At 34.9% G+C, this 18,496-nt stretch overlaps 1 protein-coding gene across 7 annotated transcripts in view; it reads left to right on the top strand.

Moving 5' to 3' along the window:
* Positions 1 to 18,496, top strand: part of OSBPL8 (oxysterol binding protein like 8) — a 190,175-nt gene that overhangs the window by 138,571 nt on the left and 33,108 nt on the right. For all 7 annotated transcript variants that reach the window (XM_079773455.1, XM_079773454.1, XM_079773457.1 and 4 more), the window contains 9 exons: positions 236 to 313; positions 2,517 to 2,618; positions 5,098 to 5,301; positions 8,571 to 8,655; positions 9,951 to 10,122; positions 13,152 to 13,389; positions 13,979 to 14,163; positions 17,245 to 17,326; positions 17,594 to 17,692. In XM_079773455.1, the coding sequence (XP_079629581.1) occupies positions 236 to 313; positions 2,517 to 2,618; positions 5,098 to 5,301; positions 8,571 to 8,655; positions 9,951 to 10,122; positions 13,152 to 13,389; positions 13,979 to 14,163; positions 17,245 to 17,326; positions 17,594 to 17,692 (1,245 nt within the window). The remainder of the gene's footprint in view (positions 1 to 235; positions 314 to 2,516; positions 2,619 to 5,097; positions 5,302 to 8,570; positions 8,656 to 9,950; positions 10,123 to 13,151; positions 13,390 to 13,978; positions 14,164 to 17,244; positions 17,327 to 17,593; positions 17,693 to 18,496) is intronic.

The raw sequence follows: 18,496 nt of genomic DNA, 5'->3' as shown, positions 1-18,496 counted from the left end.
AGTACTGTTTTTGTTTCTTTATTATGTTTTATCCCCCTAATGTGGATTAGTTTTTAAATCCAAATACTATACTACATGGAAAATCAGTATTTGAAAATCAATGTTTGCCGAAATCACAGCAATAAATGGGAAGAATGTCACAAGCCTAGCTTGAACATTAATATTTTTATACCATATGTTTAGGATAAATGAAGGTTTTAATTTTTTGTTGTTGTTAATTTCTGTGTGATTTTAGTCTGAATCTAAACTTTATAATGGCTCGGAGAAGGACAGTACAGCTTCAAGCAAGCTCACAAAAAAAGAATCTCTCAAGGTTAGTTTTCACAGTCATTTCATAACTAACATTATGCTTTGCATGTGCTTTTGAAAGTAGGCTAATAAGATAAAGAAGTAAATGAATCTTCTTGAAAGAAGAAAAAAATCCAGAGAAGCACACATTAAAAATGTCAATATTTGTATGACATTCTGGAGTCAGCTGAAAAGGCTGCATAATGACTCTCCCAGAGCTCTTTCAGGCCTCACTTGGCCACTGCTGGGGTGGAGTACTAGGTGTCTCTGCAGAGCTGTCCTCAGTCAGGCACATCACTGTGCTCTTTGAAATTCAAGTTTACTAACTGATGGGCCATGCATGGGCTGAATTTGGCCATTGGGTAAATATACAGAAGTCCTCATTTAACATTGTCAATTGATTTTTAGAACTGAGGTGAAATGATAACAAAACCAATTTTACCATGGGCTAATTGATATAAACAAGTTAAGTTCCTGTAGCACCTAATCACTGTTATAATGAAGCAATGTTGAACAAAAATGACATTATTTGAGGACCTGCTGTATTTTGTTAGACCTATACAGTGTTTTAAAAATTCAACAATTACAAGTTCAGCTTTCCAGCTTCTCTTAAGAAATGTGCAGTATGGATCCTGGAGCCTAAGGAACACATCCTTTCCAATTGACTCTGATCCCTTTGTAGTCTCGTACCTCTTTACGTCCCCATATTTGATCTTGTATTTATTTGCACTTATAATTCCATATTAAATCTACTCTTAATTCATATGTGTATTATAATAAAGACCAAAAGTCTACAATTTTTTGGCTGTAGAATTATTAAAATTTTGTTACTTGTATGCAGTCTCTGTACCATTAAGTAAAACTAGGAAGATTTTGTGTTATAGTTAAAAAAACATATGCATATCATTGACAGGTTACCATCATTCTTCTCCCATCCATGTAATAATAACAAAGCAATAATAAGGCTAGATTAATTCACTGCTACTTTTCCAAATTATCTCAGAACTGGCTTAGTTATTTATATTTTACATGTTAGTATCAGGAAACAGCAAAATTGTCAGTTGCAAACCGTTGCAGCATTGTTCATAATGTGAAAAAAAACTGCTAACAGAAGATTTCCATGAGTATGAGAATATATTAAGAAAAATTTTAGAAGCAATATGGCATGGTGGTTAAGTCTTTTAGAGCCAGTCTGCCTCTGTTTGGATCCTGCCTCTGTGACTTACTAGCTGTGTGATCCTGGGCAAGTTACTCTCTGTGCCTCAGTTTTATCTTTTGTAGAATAAGGGTACTAAGGTTATTGTAAAGATTAAATGAAGTAAAACATGTAAAGTGCTTAGAACTGTGACTGGCACACAGAATATACCCAGTAAATGTTAGCTCTTATTATTTATACTAGGAATTCTACGTAGCAGTGAAAAAATGAGGTGGAGCCCTAGCTGGTTTGGCTAGAGCGTCAGCCCATGGACTGAAGGATCTCGGGTTTGATTTCAGTCAAGGGCACATACCTTTGTTGCAGGCTCAATCCCTAGCCCTGGTCAGGGCATGTGTGGGAGGCAGCCAGCCATATGTCTCTTTCATATCAGTGTTTCTCTCTCTCTGTCTCTCCCCGTCCCTTGCACTCTAAAAATCAATGGAAAAACATCCTTGGTTGAGAATTTAATTGAATGAATGAGTGAGTGAATGAATGAATGAATGGAGAGAGATATGGAAATGCTCCAAAAAATAATGAATGGGAGAACAATTTTTTAATGTGTTTAAAAACTCAAAACACAAAAGTTGTATATTTTTATAGGTTCTATACATAGAAAAGGGCTAAAAGGATAGTGTTTTCAAAACGGTTAACTGTAATTCTGTGGGTTAGAATAGGATAGGGTATACGAAAGATGGCTTTTTAGCTTTATTTGTGTTGTTTCAAAATTTTTACCAGGAGATTGTATTTATGTATTATTGTGTAATTTTAAGAAGGTAGAATTCTTTAAAAAGATACAGAGAACTGAACTAGTTATCAGAAGAAGTTAGATTCTAACCATACTTCTCTAAAAATTCTACCAGTTCTTTAAAAAAAAAAAAAAAACATGAAAAAAATAGTTCTTTTATCCTAAGATGCTAGAATTCTAAAAGAGGGTTAGAATTTTATACTCTACATTCTATAGAACTAAATATTTTGAAAATAAATTGCCCATTTCTAATGAATTTTTAATTTTGCTATTGTTTCTGTAAAATAGGTGCAAAAGAAAAATTACCGAGAAGAAAAGAAAAGAGCCACAAAGGAGTTACTCAGTTCAATCACAGATCCTTCTGTTATTGTCATGGCTGATTGGTTGAAGGTCAGTTTGTATTGAATCTTGAATTCTCATTGCTGGATGTTTATCTACTGGAATAAGAAAGCCCAGAGTACACTAAAGCCATCCTGCAAGACATAAATAACTACTAGGATGATTGTTTTTCACTGACTAACTATTAATTATATCCCAGAGGTTCTCTGTTCCAATATTAATGGGGAGAAGGAACCTTAATGTTTTTCTCTCTTGACAACAACATCAAATATGTATAGCAGTTGGTTTAAAAAGGCTTTTTGATTTGTATGACATTATGTAGTCTAATCAATATGTTGTAAAAAAATATTTTGGCCCTAGCCACTTTGGCTCAGTGACAAGAGCCTTGGCCCACAGACTGAAGAGTCCTGGATTGATTCCCAATCAAAGGCACGTACCTCTGTTGCAGGTTCGATCCCTGGCCCAGTCTGAGTTGGGGCATGTGCAGGAGGCAACCAATCAATGGGTCTCTCTCACATTGATGTTTTTCTCTCTCTCCCCCTCCTCCCTCCTTTCCACTCTCTCTAAAAATCAATGGGAAAATATCCTTGAGGATTTAAAAAAAATTATTTTCAGATTATCATTTAGTATTTTTACAGACTTGGTATATGCATTATTGAGAAGATATGATACAAAGTTAATATAAAAATTATCATTTGAAAAGGATTAGTTTTCAGAGAAATGTACATATTGCTGTTTCCATGACTTATTATTTTGGCCTCTGGTTATTCCCACTTATTTTTATTTCCTTTTTTTATCATATCAGTCACTCTCTCTTGTTCTTATCAGGAGGATATTTGGTAGTAATCTTTCAGACTAAGGCTAACTTTGAGAATGATCTTATAAAACCCTGACTCTCAAGAAATTTTAGTACCTGGCATTGACCTAAAAATTCCCCCATTCCTGAAAGCTTTGTGCTTTCCCAAAGAGTTGGTATAATCACCAATCTAAAATCTTTAAGAGATCTGTCATTGAAGTTCTCTTACTAACATACGAGTCTAGTGCTGGTTTCCCTGAGAGTTCAAGTAATATTAGGGTCTTCTTCAATGTTGTGCTGAAAACACTTCTAATTTTGGCTTTACTTAAAAGACTTCAAACTCTAGATCTCACTTGGGTTTTTCAGAGCTAAACCTACTCTTGTCTTTTTGACATTGGATTTTCCCAACCAGTTCCTAAAACTCCCTAATGCTTCCTCTGGCTGACTGTCTAAATCCTACCTGCATTCTGATAATTTACCATCCATGTTTTACTATCACATCTCTAAGATCTAGAATCTTATCTCAGAATAACTCTTACCTTTCTATCTCTTTTACATATATGCATACTTTTTCTTAAAGATTTTCTCTTTTCTTCATGTCTAATTCCAAACTCCCCCTTTCTAAATTTTTCTTGTCTAAAGTTACTGTGGTATGCCTATTTGAGAGAACGGATGTTTTACAGTAAATAAAACTGAGGATAATTCCTAGTCTTTAATTTTAATATTATATTAGTATCCTTTTCAGTACTGTGAATTCAGTGACTTACATAGAAACACTTTTAATGGATTACAGAAATGGAATAGGAAAAGCTAGCTATAGACTACTTTTTTTACATAGCATTAAACCCTAGGATGAGGAACATTTTATAAGACTAGAGAGAGAGTTATGTGACTTGTGTTTTAAAATTTACCCAAGAAGTTTATATGGCACACTTTATGTAATTACTAACAATGGAGTAATTTAGAGAAGGTGATTTTAGGGATAGAGGATGTTATTCCCTTTTTATACCACTCACCAAATTTAGGGAATTTTTGGTGTGTGTTAGCAGTGTTTGCAGCACTTTATGTAGTGGTAAGGGGGTAAGATCTTAAAAGGTAGGATAATCTTATACTCACAGAAATAAAATTACAGCTGTTACAGATGCTAAGAGGAGACTATTAGGAACGCATTCTATATAATAAAGATGTAATATGCAAATGGTCGTTATGCCTTGACGCGTAACGACCGACGTCGTAACTACCGGATCACGGATCAGCAGGAGGGTGGGGCAGCGAGCTACAAGCGGGTGGCAGAGAGCTACAGGAGGGGGCAGGGCAGCAAGCTATGGGGGGAGAGGCGGGGGGGGGAGGCTACAGGAGAGCGGGGCAGCGGGCGGAGAGCTATTGGAGGGCGGCAGCGAGCTACTGGCTCGTGTGCAGGGCTACAAGTATTTTAATAGTCCCTTACCTAACCTAGAAGGTTAGAAAAACCATTCTACTTAGTACAGTATTTTGAAACTGGTGACCCAGTCTCCCACTAGAATTTAAGATCCTCAGAAGCAGGAGTCATGCTATTTTTATATTTATTATTAGTGCTTGCCATTTAGTAGATTTAAAAAAAATATCTATTGACTTTAACATGTACATTTTCTAGAAATTTTAAATTAAAACATCCTATTTGCCATTATTCAGTTTACATTTTGTAGAGCAGAAAGAGAAAAACAGAGCCTTATTTCTTATACTTATTTTCTGTAGATACGTGGTACTCTAAAGAGCTGGACCAAGTTGTGGTGTGTTTTGAAACCTGGGGTGCTACTGATCTATAAAACCCAAAAAAATGGTCAATGGGTAGGAACAGTCCTTCTGAATGCCTGTGAAATCATTGAGCGCCCATCAAAAAAGGATGGCTTTTGTTTCAAACTTTTTCATCCTTTGGAGCAATCTATTTGGGCAGTGAAGGTAAGTACTTGTTATATAGGTAAAAAGTAAAGATGGTAATCTGTGAGTAGAGCTGAGACACTTCACTTAATCTAATGGTTGCTATTCTGTGCCAGCACTTATAAATTTATTTGTTTTTAAGGGTATTATTCCTCTGTCCCTACCCACAATGAAATGTGCATCAAATGTTCTTGTTTACCTTTAAGATCTAACTTAAAACATTTCTCCAGAAAAAATTTTTTACCTTATATCGTTTATTATCTCTTTGCCATGGGGATTCAGTTTGTACTGTTTTTTTTTTTTTAAATGGCAATTAATAATTTTGCTTTGTAATGTTGTATCATATTTACTGTTTTTCTGTTTGTCAAAACTGTAAGGTACCATAGAACAGAAGCTGCCATTTATTTTTGTAAGTTTTTTCTGTAGTAATGTAAATATGTGGTAAGTATAAGCAATCACAGTCTTTCTTACTCTTGAGAGGCAATGTTCTTTGAAGATGGAGCTCAAATGCTTTATAACTAAATACCATTACTGTGGTCACTCCTGTGTTATAATAGCAGAAACTTAATCAGGAAAATAGTAAAGCCTTATTTTGATTAACTACCAAGAAATTCTACAAACAGTAGATGTGCAATACATGCTAACAGAATAAATGTGTCTGAGCCTAGTTTAAGTCTTTACAAAGCCACCATTGTTTTAATTTGAAAGAAGGCCAGTTACAATTGAATAAAGGGTTTAGAACTCCTTTAAGGAAAATCACCTAATTGAGATTAGCACTAAGAAAAAGTAACTTCAGCTTTTAAATATTTTTGGTATTGCTTAATTGGGCAATATACATATACATAGGAAAAAAACTGGACTTTTTGCCTTTATTTCAGTAGCCTAGAGAGAAGAATAAATTTAGGATTACAGAGTTAGTTCCATTCTGGAATTAGACACTTCCCACAGGGGAAAGAATGTAATCCATACAGCTTGTGGTATTTATATATCATATGATACTCAAATGAAAAAAATTCCTTTTAAAACCTTTTATATATAGCATTTATTCTTTACTATTACTCTTAGGAATCGTAAGAATTTTAATGAATTTTAAGTCATTAAAAATATTTTTAGCCCTGGCCAGGTAGTTCAGTTGGTTAGAGCATTGTCCCAATACACCAAGGTTGTGTGGGTTCATTCTCCGGTCAGGACACGTAAGAAGCAACCAATGAATGCATAAATAAGTGGAGCAACACATTGATGTTTCTCCCGCCTCCCTTCCTCTCTAAAACCAATAAGTAAAAAATTTAAGAAATAATAAAAAATAAATTTTGATGTCAAGTTCATTTCATTCTAACTATCTGTGAGAGGGAAGTTTGTTCAAGTACATGAGCATCAGAATATTCTCAACAAGCAAAACTTTCTTAGGACATTGTTTAAATACTTTTAAGGTCAGTGTCTATGATTAGAAAAAAATAATGTTTATGAGTGCTTAACTATGTATCAGGGATTCTTTTGAGCATTTTACATGGAATATTTTTTTTAATTCTCATAACTTTAAGGAGGATACAGTTTTCTCCTATTAACCAGACAGAGATTGAGGCCTAAAGAGGTTACTTTAATAATTTTTCTAGCATGGAACCAAAGTTGAAACCCAGACAGTCTGACTAGTTACTACTCTATACTGGTTCTAGGAACTGTCTCATCCTATCTAATAATAGAGTAATATGCAAATTGACCATCACTCCAACACAAGATGGCTGCCCCCATGTGGACACAAGATGGCCAGCAGGGGAGGGCAATTGGGAGGGACCAGGCCTGCAAGGGAGGGCAGTTGGGGGCAATCAGGCCTGCAGGGGAGAACAGTTAGGGGGGACCAGTCCTGCAAGGGAGGGCAGTTGGGGATGATCAGGCCTGCAGGGGAGGACAGTTGGTGGGGAGACCCAGGCCTGCAGGGGAGGGCAGTTGGGGGTGACCGGGCCAGCAGGGGAGGGCATTAGGGAGGGACAAGGCCTGCAGGGGAAGGCAGTTGGGGGGGACCAGGCCTGCATGGGAGGGCAGTTGGAGGGGACCAGGCCAACAAGTGAGGGCAGTTAGGGGTGACCAGGCTGGCAAGGGAGGTCAGTTAGGGGTGACCAGGCATGCAGGGGAGGGCAGGTGGGGCAATCGGGCCGGCAGGGGAGCAGTTAGGCGTCGAGCAGGCTGGCAGGAGAGTGGTTAGGGGTGATCAGGCTGGCAGGCAGAAGCGGTTAGGGGCAATCAGGAAGGCAGGCAGGCGAGCAGTTGGGAGCCAGCAGTCCTGGATTGTGAGAGGGATGTTCGACTGCCCTGATCCAGTGGGATCAGGCCTAAACAGGCAGTCGGACATCCCTCAAGGGGTCCCAGATTGGATAGGGTGCAGGCTGGGCTGAGGGAAAAGCCTCCCCCATGCACGAATTTCCTGCACCGGGCCTCTAGTAAATTATAAAGCTATTTGAAAATACCCAAGGGATTTTAGAAGATTTGTTAAAATCATATTGATTTTTCTATTTTTAAATTTTGACTCTGCATCTTTACTTTGTAATGATTATACTTTTTAAAGTTCATTTTATTCCTTGATCTGAGAACTTGAAAATTATGCTTTTCAATCAAAATTATACTATAAATTGAATCCTCAGATTTTTCTTTTCAAATAAGAACTATGTCCTTCTAAGATTAGCCTTGATGATAATAATTACTGTAGAGCTCTTGGTGTTGTATACTTCTAAAACAACCCCAGCCAACAACAATAAAATGTCTTTAAAATTAGCTTTTATAATTGATATTTATAAATAAATATATTACTGCTTATAAATGGAGCTTTATTTTTCCCTAGACTTAGTAAAAATTCTTTTTTTTTTGCTTATAAATTATAGCTATATTTCCAGCTGTTTTTTTCTTTCCAGCTGTTTCTTTATAGGATGTAGAAATTAAGTGTTTTTTCTAGTAGTACATGTGAGATGGAAATTCTCTGTTAAATTAAAATTTTGTCTCGTAAGGTGAATTTTAGATTTTCCTTTAAGTGTGAACAATGTACAGAAATAATGTTTAACTAATGATAACTATAAGTTGTTCAATTTTTTGGTAAGGAGGTATATTTGTTGGAAAAGGAAAACTTTCCTTAATACTCAACATTTGTTTTCTCAAGAAGAATGAAATTAAATCTTGTTTGCTTTTAATTATAATCCATGGCTAATTTAGATTGTTATTAATAATAATAGATAATGTAAAGTCAAGATATTATAATACTATATGCCATTTATTTTGCTTATTTTTATTTTGTTTATTTTAAGGGTCCAAAAGGTGAAGCAGTTGGATCCATAACTCAGCCCTTACCTAGCAGTTACTTGATCATCCGAGCTACTTCAGAGTCAGATGGTAAATACAGGTTTTGATGGATTGGATTTTGGTCTCATTTTAAAAGGTTTATTTATATTCCACTGTGTGTTTTCCTTTGGGAAAATCTGTCTTTAGTATGGTATTTGCAGCAGAAGTATTGTAATCATCAATTGCTTAGAACATCAAATATATCATTAACTTGGTAGAAAACAGAGGAATCCGATAGGAAGGAGGCATTGTATAATTAAATGATGAATTAGCAGCCTTGAGTTTCTTCTTTATCCTTCACTGACATGTTAACACCTTCTTGATTTGGTTAGTGTTCTCTGTGGTAACTCATTAAGTTTTATCATTTTAAAGGTACATTTAATACTATTTTTTATCACTAATTATTAACATTTTTAAGACACACTGTTACAATTTTTTTAAAATATAAACATTTGATTACAAACTGTTGTTCTGCACTTATTAACGTAATACATAATTCCTGAAGCAAATACAGGGAGAGCAAAACTTACTTATTTGAAATCAAGGTAACTTTAAAACTTTACTAATTGTTAATGGATTTCTGTCGCAGTTTTATATTTTATAGTTTAAACTAGCTTAGCCTAAGGAATCTTGTAACCTTCCAGAGTTTACTTGTACCAAATGACTATTTTTAAAATTAAATTATCATAGGCACAAGTATTTGTTATGAAAGTGTTTTATTTGGCTGATATTTCCAGCAGGTGCTGAAACAAATATATGAGGATTTTAAGTGAAAGTAACATTTTTTTCTGCTAATTATAGTTCTAAATTTCAATTTAAAAAATAAAGTTAATAATGTTTCTACTAACTAATATGGCAGTAATGACAGTATTGTACACGCATTTCCCTGACTTAAAATTTTTTATACATATGAGTAAAATGGATGCTAAACCTGGGAATAGACCCACTATCAATAAAACATTTTTTAGTTAGTTTATAATACAAACATAACCCCTTCAGTATATTTTATGTACCTTTTTGGTACCTTCAAATTATACTATATGTTAATGTTCTAAAATTTAAAAATAAAACACATGTATTTTCACTAGGTATACTTACCAATGTGTGCTATATTCTATTCGTTTACCAATAGTTTCTAGATACTTAGTATGTAAAAAACACTTGGTAAACTGAAAAATCACATTTAGAAATCCTTGTAAGACTTTATGTTCAAAGTAACTTTTCCGGTGCATGTTTCTCAGAGAAATAATAGTATGCCTAAAGGCTAATAACAGTGTTACATTAAGATGGATGCTAGCTTGTGTAGTTTCTTGAATTATACTGCTTATGAATCTGTGTTCTTCTAGGAAGGTGCTGGATGGATGCTTTGGAGTTGGCTTTGAAATGTTCTAGTCTTCTTAAACGTACAATGATCAGGGAAGGGAAGGAACATGACCTGAGCATTTCATCAGAGAGCACACATGTGACTTTGTATGGCTTATTACGTGCTAACAATCTTCACAGTGGTGACAACTTCCAGTAAGTAGATATTGCCCCTAATTTGGTAATTACTTTGGAGACCATGTAATTCACTAGATTAATTGGTAGGCCTAGAATTTTTGTAGTGCTAATGTGAATTACTTGTTATTTCCCAAATGCAATCATGCTGTCTGCCTTGTCTTTGTGCATGGTGTTCCCTTCATTAAGAATGATTTCTAGTCCACCTTGCTCTTTTCTCCCATCAAAAGACTATGTATTCTTCAAGACTGACCTCAAACATTATATCATATGTGAAAGTCTACCTTGCTCTTTTCTCTTGTCATAAGACTACGTATTCTTTAAGACCGATTCAAATCTTATATGCAACAACTTTCATGCCTCTTAACCATGAAATATCTGGCCTTCTATTGCTGTTCTGTAATGGCACTTTTTTTTTTTTTGTAATGGTACTTGACTTAATTCTTTCTGGTATTTGCGGAATTCTCCTATGATATTGTGCTTTGAGTTGGAACTGTGTCTTACTTTGGTTTTATCGCCTGAAGAATTTACAGTAGTTAATTAAAAAAAAAAAAATCTTCAGGGAAACAATACTTTCCTTGAGGTTCAGATTTCTTTTGTTGCTTTGTAGGAAAAACATTAGACTTCCCCTTTTCCTCCCTTGCATCAATGCTCAATTTCTGCTCTACAGCCACTTATTACTATGGGCATTGGATTACTCTCCTGAAAGTTGTTAGACTGCTATTCTCCTCCATGTAACCTGAGCGGAACTTTTTTTTTTTTTCTTTATCCTTTTGCTTGACTCTTTTTCTTCACTCTCTTTGAAAATTTCCATTACCTGACCTTTTACATCCTTTCTTTGCAGAATTATAATCTGGAGTTTTATCTTAATCCTCAGAACAAAAGCCTGAATGGGAAAAGATTGGGGGTGGGAGCACAATTTATATAGGAATGGATGTTTGTTGGGGCCTCTTCCTGAAATTTTTTCATTGAAGCTCTTCAGCTATAAAACATTCATTGTTTTTGTTGAATACCAGGTAATCTTTAAATGCTCTTATTTGGGGATCTTAACAATTCATTCAATTCACATATTTATTCATTAAAAATTTGAAGCCTGTTTTCTGTGTAAGATACTATACACGTTTCTGTATAATTTTGGATAGGGAGATGAATCTGATATGATCTTAAATTTGAATCCAGTGTAACAGTTTATTAGCTATGTGATCCTGAAGAGATATTTTGTTTTATTTGAATCCTATAAAATGCCAGGCAGCAATAAATAGTAGAAAGAAAAGAATAACATAAGCAACCAAAGGAGACAAGCTTTAGGGTAACACAGGATCAAGAGAATTTATAGGATGAAGACATAACATTCTTCTAGGGAATCAGGGAGAGCATCAATGTAACAGATTTTTGCAAAAGTAGAATCAACATATCAACATGTTCATTTTGGCTGGATGACAGAAAATGAGCTGTGAGCTATGATGCAGAGATGAGGAGTGAGAATCTGCTTGGAAGTAAGGGACAGGGAGTTGGTGAAGTTAAAGATTACCAAGCTTTATGCCTGAGTGATAGGGAAGATGATGGTAAAATAAAACAAAAGACCATGTTTGGGAGATAATAATTTATTAAATATTATACATGTTGAAGATGCGTAAGTCCCTAGACATAGATGATGTCAGCCAAGCATTTAAAAACATGGGTCTAAAGCTTATTCCTGAATGCATGGGTGTGGATATCAAATAGAAATTTGATAGCTTGCCAAAGGAGAGAGAATAGAGAGAATAAAAAAGAGCCAAGGAAGATGAAAATATTTAAGGGTAGAAGGAATAAGAGGGATCAGAGAGCTTAAAAAGTAGAGCTACAATTAAATGGAACCCACGCATTAAGACTATTTCAAGGAAAATAATTATCATCTAAGTTCAGTAATGCAGAGAAGTCAAAGGAGGTAAAAATTAGATAAGGACATTGGGTTTGTTAACTAAGCCATCATTTGTGACTTTTGAGGGAACAGAGTCACTTGATTTAAGGGAGTGAAGACCAGATTGTAAGAGGTTAAGGAGAGCAATTTTAGACTACTTTTTAAAAAATATGATCATAAAGTAAAAGAAAGAAAGTAATATGAATGTAAAAATGAATTCCTGTTAGAAATTATCTGGTTAAAATCCAAACAAATGAAGATTTTGGAAAAATGGAGACTAACATCAGAATTAAATAGGACTTCTTTGCTCTGTTATTACCTCAGCATTGCTAAAATGTCAATGGTATATAATGGCATCGTGTATTCATTTTTAAAGTACTTAAGTGTTCATCCCTATAAGATTTTTATGCTAAATGAAACCCATAAATACTTTCCTAAATAAAAAGTTTTTTTAAAAAAATTAATTCTGGAAGTAAGGTTTTTTTAATTCTTCTTTTGTATAGATTATTGACCCTAATCACTTTGGGGTTAGGATAAACAGGATTGGTTATAGGAGCATATCAATTTTAGGTTACAGGTTTATTTCCTTAAACTAATATTTTCATTTCCAATTCTCCCTGAACTTTTTTCTCGATTATTTTATCAGTTAAGTATTAAGTAGCTATAATTATTACCTTTCACATTTTCTTGTCTTATACTTATTTTGAGTGACTTTGGCGACCTTTACAGGTGGAAAGTCATAACTTCATTTGAGTTCACTTGATAATTTATCTGATGATCTTAACTTGAAGTTTTCCTTCAGACCAGAAGTGACAATGAGTTTGACTCAAGTGATGATGACTACAAAACTAAGAAAAAAAGTCAGCAACAGATTGTCTAAAATTTTGCTTTTGGACAGTTTTAGCCTCAAGTGGTAGAGAGACAAAGAGTTCATCTTTAACATTTCCCCAGATTTTTCCTTAACTTCTCTGTGCCATTTACTAATCTCATATGGTTATTTTGAAGATTAAATGAGTAAAACTATATAAAACATTAAGAATGGTGCCCGACACATAATAAATTCTCAGTAAATGTTACACATCATTCTTATTTATAAATTACATATTCTTAACCTCTTTTATTTTTCCTTCTAATAATTCTTTTCCTTAAGGTTAAATGATAGTGAAATTGAACGACAGCATTTTAAGGACCAAGATATGTATTCTGATAAATCCGATAAAGAAAATGATCAAGAGCATGATGAGTCTGACAATGAGGTGATGGGGAAAAGTGAAGACAGTGACACAGATACATCAGAAAGGCAAGATGACTCATACATCGAACCTGAGCCTGTTGAGCCTCTAAAGGAGACCACCTACACTGAACAGAGTCATGAGGAACTCGGAGAGGTAAAAGTCTGTGATTTTCAGAGATTTGGGTTTTCTAATTCTAATGAAATTGAATACATTATTTGTTTGACCTATTGCTTATTTTCCCAAAAGAATATTTCTATACCAACTTTATTTCAAAAGTTGTATACATATGAAATATATCAGGATTTATAAACAACTAAAAACAATATTTACACAAATATGAATATATTCTATTAAATTTAAAGTTTACATTTTCTTCAAGTTTGCTTTTGAAATAGGATGCTGCTAGATGTCATTGTCAGGTACAAGTAAAATGCAGGAAACTTGAGTTTATAACTTTGTTGTTTATTGCAAGTGCATAGAGGTAAATATATTACAATGGAGTATACTATTTTTGTAATAGAGTCTTTGTATATATCATTCACTTTGATATCTTTTGCAAATACCCTTTTTAGCTAAATTTTATAGCTATAGACTTTATTATTTAATGGGTTGTTTTCACATTTTAAGAATGCTTGAAATGGTCAGATAGAGAGTTCTGGTTTTCAACATTAGCTGTCTTTTCTACACATCTATGTGTCTGAAATAAATATAATATTTCAATATTTTTTGTTAATTGCTGAAGGCAGGTGAGGCTTCTCAAACAGAAACTGTGTCTGAAGAAAACAAAAGCCTTATCTGGACACTGCTGAAACAAGTTCGTCCTGGTATGGACCTGTCCAGGGTGGTTCTGCCTACATTTATTTTGGAACCTCGTTCTTTCCTGGATAAACTTTCAGATTATTACTATCATGCAGATTTTCTGTCTGAGTAAGTAAATTCTTATTTCTTAGAGATTTCCCAGATTGCTATTCAGTGGTCATGCCTTACCAAAATGGGGCTCTAATGAGATAATCACTCTCTTCTTCACCACTCTGTAGTTGACCTTAAGAAGTAAGAAACATATTTAATTCTTTAGTATGCTGTTTTCAGTTGAGTTAAGAGATCACGAGCTTTAGGAGGACAAGAATTTTACCCTCATCCGACAGCACTGCTATCACAGGCTCCCTGACCTTTTGCTGACCTAACCCAGGGAGAGGTGGTTGGCATTCTTTGTTCTCCCCACTTCAGCCCTGTTCAGGTCCCACCCTGTGGCTTGTGCTTTTGTTTATACCTATCCTCTCTGCACCTCTCTGCATGCCTTTAAGACATGTGCAGCTTTCCGGATCCAGAATGCCCCACCAATTGTTGGCTCTTGGCATAAATCACCACTTTTGTCTTTGCTTTTTTCCCTGCCAGCCGATTCTGAAGAAGTCAGGCATAAAGGAGGTATAGAAGGAACTGTCCACCTCTGTTCCAATACTTGTTTGGAGAACCAGTAAAAGACAGCAACTTTGTATGTTTCCAAGTTTTACCTGCACCCCAGTTCCAGCTACAATGGTGTTGCAAGGCACTGTGTTTCTAAGTTCTGGCCCTGTGACCTGATTTTTAGATCCTGCTTCAATATCTGTATTCAGTTTACTGGTTGCATTATTAGTCTGTTAGTTGTATTAATAAACATTGCCAAAATCATAAGCTGAATCAAAAGATCATTGATAAATTGTGGGAGATTTTTGCAAATTAGATCATACACAAAGTTTTTATCTCCCTTAAACAAAAAGTGCTCTTACAAAGTGATTGAAAATGATCAACAGCCTAATAGTAAAGGAGTGGAGGAAATGACTATTCCTTAAACATACATACCTCACACAAAATAAGAAAAATGCAGATTCAAACTATAACATACTATTTTTTATCACATTGACCAGAAGTCCAAAACCTTTAATGCCCCAGTTCTGCCTTGTATCTTATTATATTTCTTTCTTTTATCTGTCTAGACATTCATTTCTCTTAGAGTGTGAGGAAGGTTCCTGTGAATCACAGTAAGATCTTGAGAGATGCCCATTATTCTCAAATTGGAAATTTGCACTTTTTGGCAACACGCTATTTTATTGCCAAGGCTGTGTGCAGCATTCACTCCTGCACTGCTGCTGGGCGAGGTAAACTAGCACAGTGCCTTTGAAGAGGACCTGGAAGTACTTACCAAAATTAGAGATGCATTCAATCCCTTGACCCAGTAATCCTGCTTCTGGGAATAATTCCCACAGATATAGCTCTGCATATGCACAATGACATGTATATACAAGGTTGTTTCAGCAGGGCCTGTAATAGTATAAGATTGGTTAACTCAAGTGTCCAGCCACAGCTGACAGTTAAGTAATGTCTAGTGCTTCTACATATAAGGAAGAACCATATAAACTGATAAGAAGGGACCTTCAGCATTATGTGTGTGTGTGTGTAAAAAGCAAGATACAGAAGAATGTGTGTAGTTTGGTACTTTTTATTTTTTAAAGAAAAAGACTACAGCTCTAGTCGGTATGGCTCAGTGGATAGAGCATCCCGGGTTTGATTCCACTCAAGGGCACATGCCCAGGTTGTGGGCTCGATCCCCAGTAGGGGGTGTGTGTGCAGGAGGCAGCCGATCAATGATTCTCTCTCATCATTGATGTTTCTATCTATCTCTCCCTCTCTCTTCCTCTCTGAAACCAATAAAAATACATTAAAAAAAAAAAAAAGACTAGATGGCTTCTTTATGCTTAAAAAAAAACTTTATTTTTTAAAAGCTAGTAGGAAGAGCAGGGGAAGATGGGACAATAGCAAGACATGTATACTTTTTTTAATGTATACTTTTTTTTATATTGCTTTGAGTTTTGAACTGTGTGTCCTATGTGTATGTAAAATATAAAATAAAATATTGTAGTAAGAGAGATTAAGTCAAGATATGAAGAGAGCAATCAGAAGATTGTTAACTCCCAAAAAGTGCAACCATTCAACTTGGCATAGTTGTCAGTAAGCATAGCTCTAGCCTCTTTAATCTTATACCTCATCTTAAAAAATCAGCACACTGGATCTTCAGACATGCTTAAAGAGTATTAAAAAAAGTTAAATTGTAAAATAAATAAATAAATAACAGATGCACTAACTTCACAGTAGAATTTACTTCTGACTTACACAATCAATGTTTTGCAATGTTTTTGCATCAGCAAAAAGGCAAGGGGGTAGCTGAGTGGGGACTTCTAAAAATTTTTTTCTTTAAAATGAAAATTCTTTTTTGATTACCTGTTATATTGGTAGAGTTCGTTCACTCTGCAAAATCAGTTGATAGCACATAGGGAAGGTTGAAGGCTAAAAAGGGATTAGAAACCTTTTTATTAGTTTAGATTATTTTAAATCTTCCATCTTCGTGATTTGAAACTTCAGTGTTTTGTACAAGGGATTAAAAAGGCAAATAATCCTATACTTGGGGAGGCTGCGGGAGATGCTGACATCAGCCTCTTCATGCACTACAGCCCCACCAGTTACCGTTGATCTCCTCTAATTAACGTCAACAAATGAAAATAGACTAAATTCCCAAGTGGACATGGTCCTCTGACATATGGGACTGGAGACCTCATACGAAGTTGTTAATGAGGTTGCTTGGCCATTGTCCCATTATTGCAAATGCTAGGTATCAAACAGTGCACAAATCTCAAAATCTGTGTTTAGTTTTTATAATCACAATTACAGAACCTCTAGCAACATTGAGGGTTCTGCAGAACCCCAGTTGAGAAATCTTGATTTGGAGAGTTTTCAAAACAAATTGAGCAAAGACCTGGGTAGCATGTTAAAGAATAGGAAAAATGGGAAGAAAAGTAACCAGGTTATAAAAACTGATTCTTACAAACTAATGTACATGGTTGTTTTTGACATCTATTTTAAATATGAATTATGCTTTTCAATCATATCTTATAGTCAATTGTTGACTTAATAACTATGAGGGAGAATTTGTGATATAGTCTCTAACATTTTTGTGTTTACCATATTGATATTTAGGGCTGCTCTTGAAGAAAATCCTTATTTCCGTTTGAAGAAAGTAGTGAAATGGTATTTGTCAGGATTCTATAAAAAGCCAAAGGTAATGTTTATATTTTACCTTTTTCAGCCTTATATGAGTTATTTTTTTATCTATAGATTATTTATTAATAATTACATTGCAAGGCCTTGAGTTAGCAAAATTGCAAAATACTTATCATAGTGAAGTCGTTTAACTTTATTTCACGTCCCTACTGTGAAATTTTATAAGGATAGTTCCTACATAATACGGCTAAACCCATCTTGACTGGTTTGAACTATTTTGAGTCTTCTGTATTTATAATTTAAATTTGGATTTTTTTTTTCCTAGGGACTGAAGAAACCTTATAACCCTATACTTGGTGAGACGTTTCGTTGTCTGTGGATTCACCCCAGAACAAACAGCAAAACTTTTTATATTGCTGAACAGGTATTAGAAATGTGTCTTAAGCTAGCTGTTTTGGTTCAGTGGATAGAGCATCGGCCTGCGGACCAAAGGGTCCTGGGTTCGATTCCAGTCAAGAGCCACGTACCTCACTTGCAGGCTCCTCCCGGCCCAGGCCCAGGTCATGGCATATGCAGGAGGCAGCCAATCGATGTGTTTCTCTCACATTGATATTTCTCTCTGTCTTTCCACTCTCTTAAAAAAAAAAAAAAATCAATGGAAAAATATCCTCAGGTGAGGATTTGAAAAATAAAAAGAAATGTGTCTTAAGAAACAAAACTGATTCTGAAGTTACTGGAAAATATTAACTCAGTAAATTCACTGTTGATTAACCATTGTTAATGAAAATTTGGTAAGCATTTTACATTTTAGTACTGAGTACTACTAAGTACCATACTCAAAATTATTACTATTTCAGCCATAGAATCCTGTGACAAAAATAACTTTTTTCCTGCCCCCTATCCTTTTACCAGAATTCTTCCCTTTTTCCCCAGATCCTAAATCAAATTTATACCATTTGTGTGGCATTTAAGGTCCTCCATATCTTTTTAAATTTACTTCCAATTATATGCCTTTCTGAGCTCTTTCAAACTAGTCAAACTTGTACACTCAGAATTAGGTAACCTGATATTACACTTTTTTTTGGCCTTAGTATTTTTAAATTTAATTCTTCTATCCCAATATTTCTTCTCTGCTGTACTTCATCTAAATAAACCCTGACCTGCTCATCTTTCTTGTTCCAAATGACTACAGCTCCCAGTGATTTCTCTCCTCAGACTCCTGTATTAT

Source organism: Cnephaeus nilssonii (assembly GCF_951640355.1).
Source record: "Cnephaeus nilssonii genome assembly, chromosome: 6".
NCBI classification, from domain to species: Eukaryota; Metazoa; Chordata; class Mammalia; order Chiroptera; family Vespertilionidae; genus Cnephaeus; species Cnephaeus nilssonii.
The sequence above is the reverse complement of the archived record's forward strand: the minus strand, read 5'-3'. Positions and strand labels throughout refer to the sequence as shown.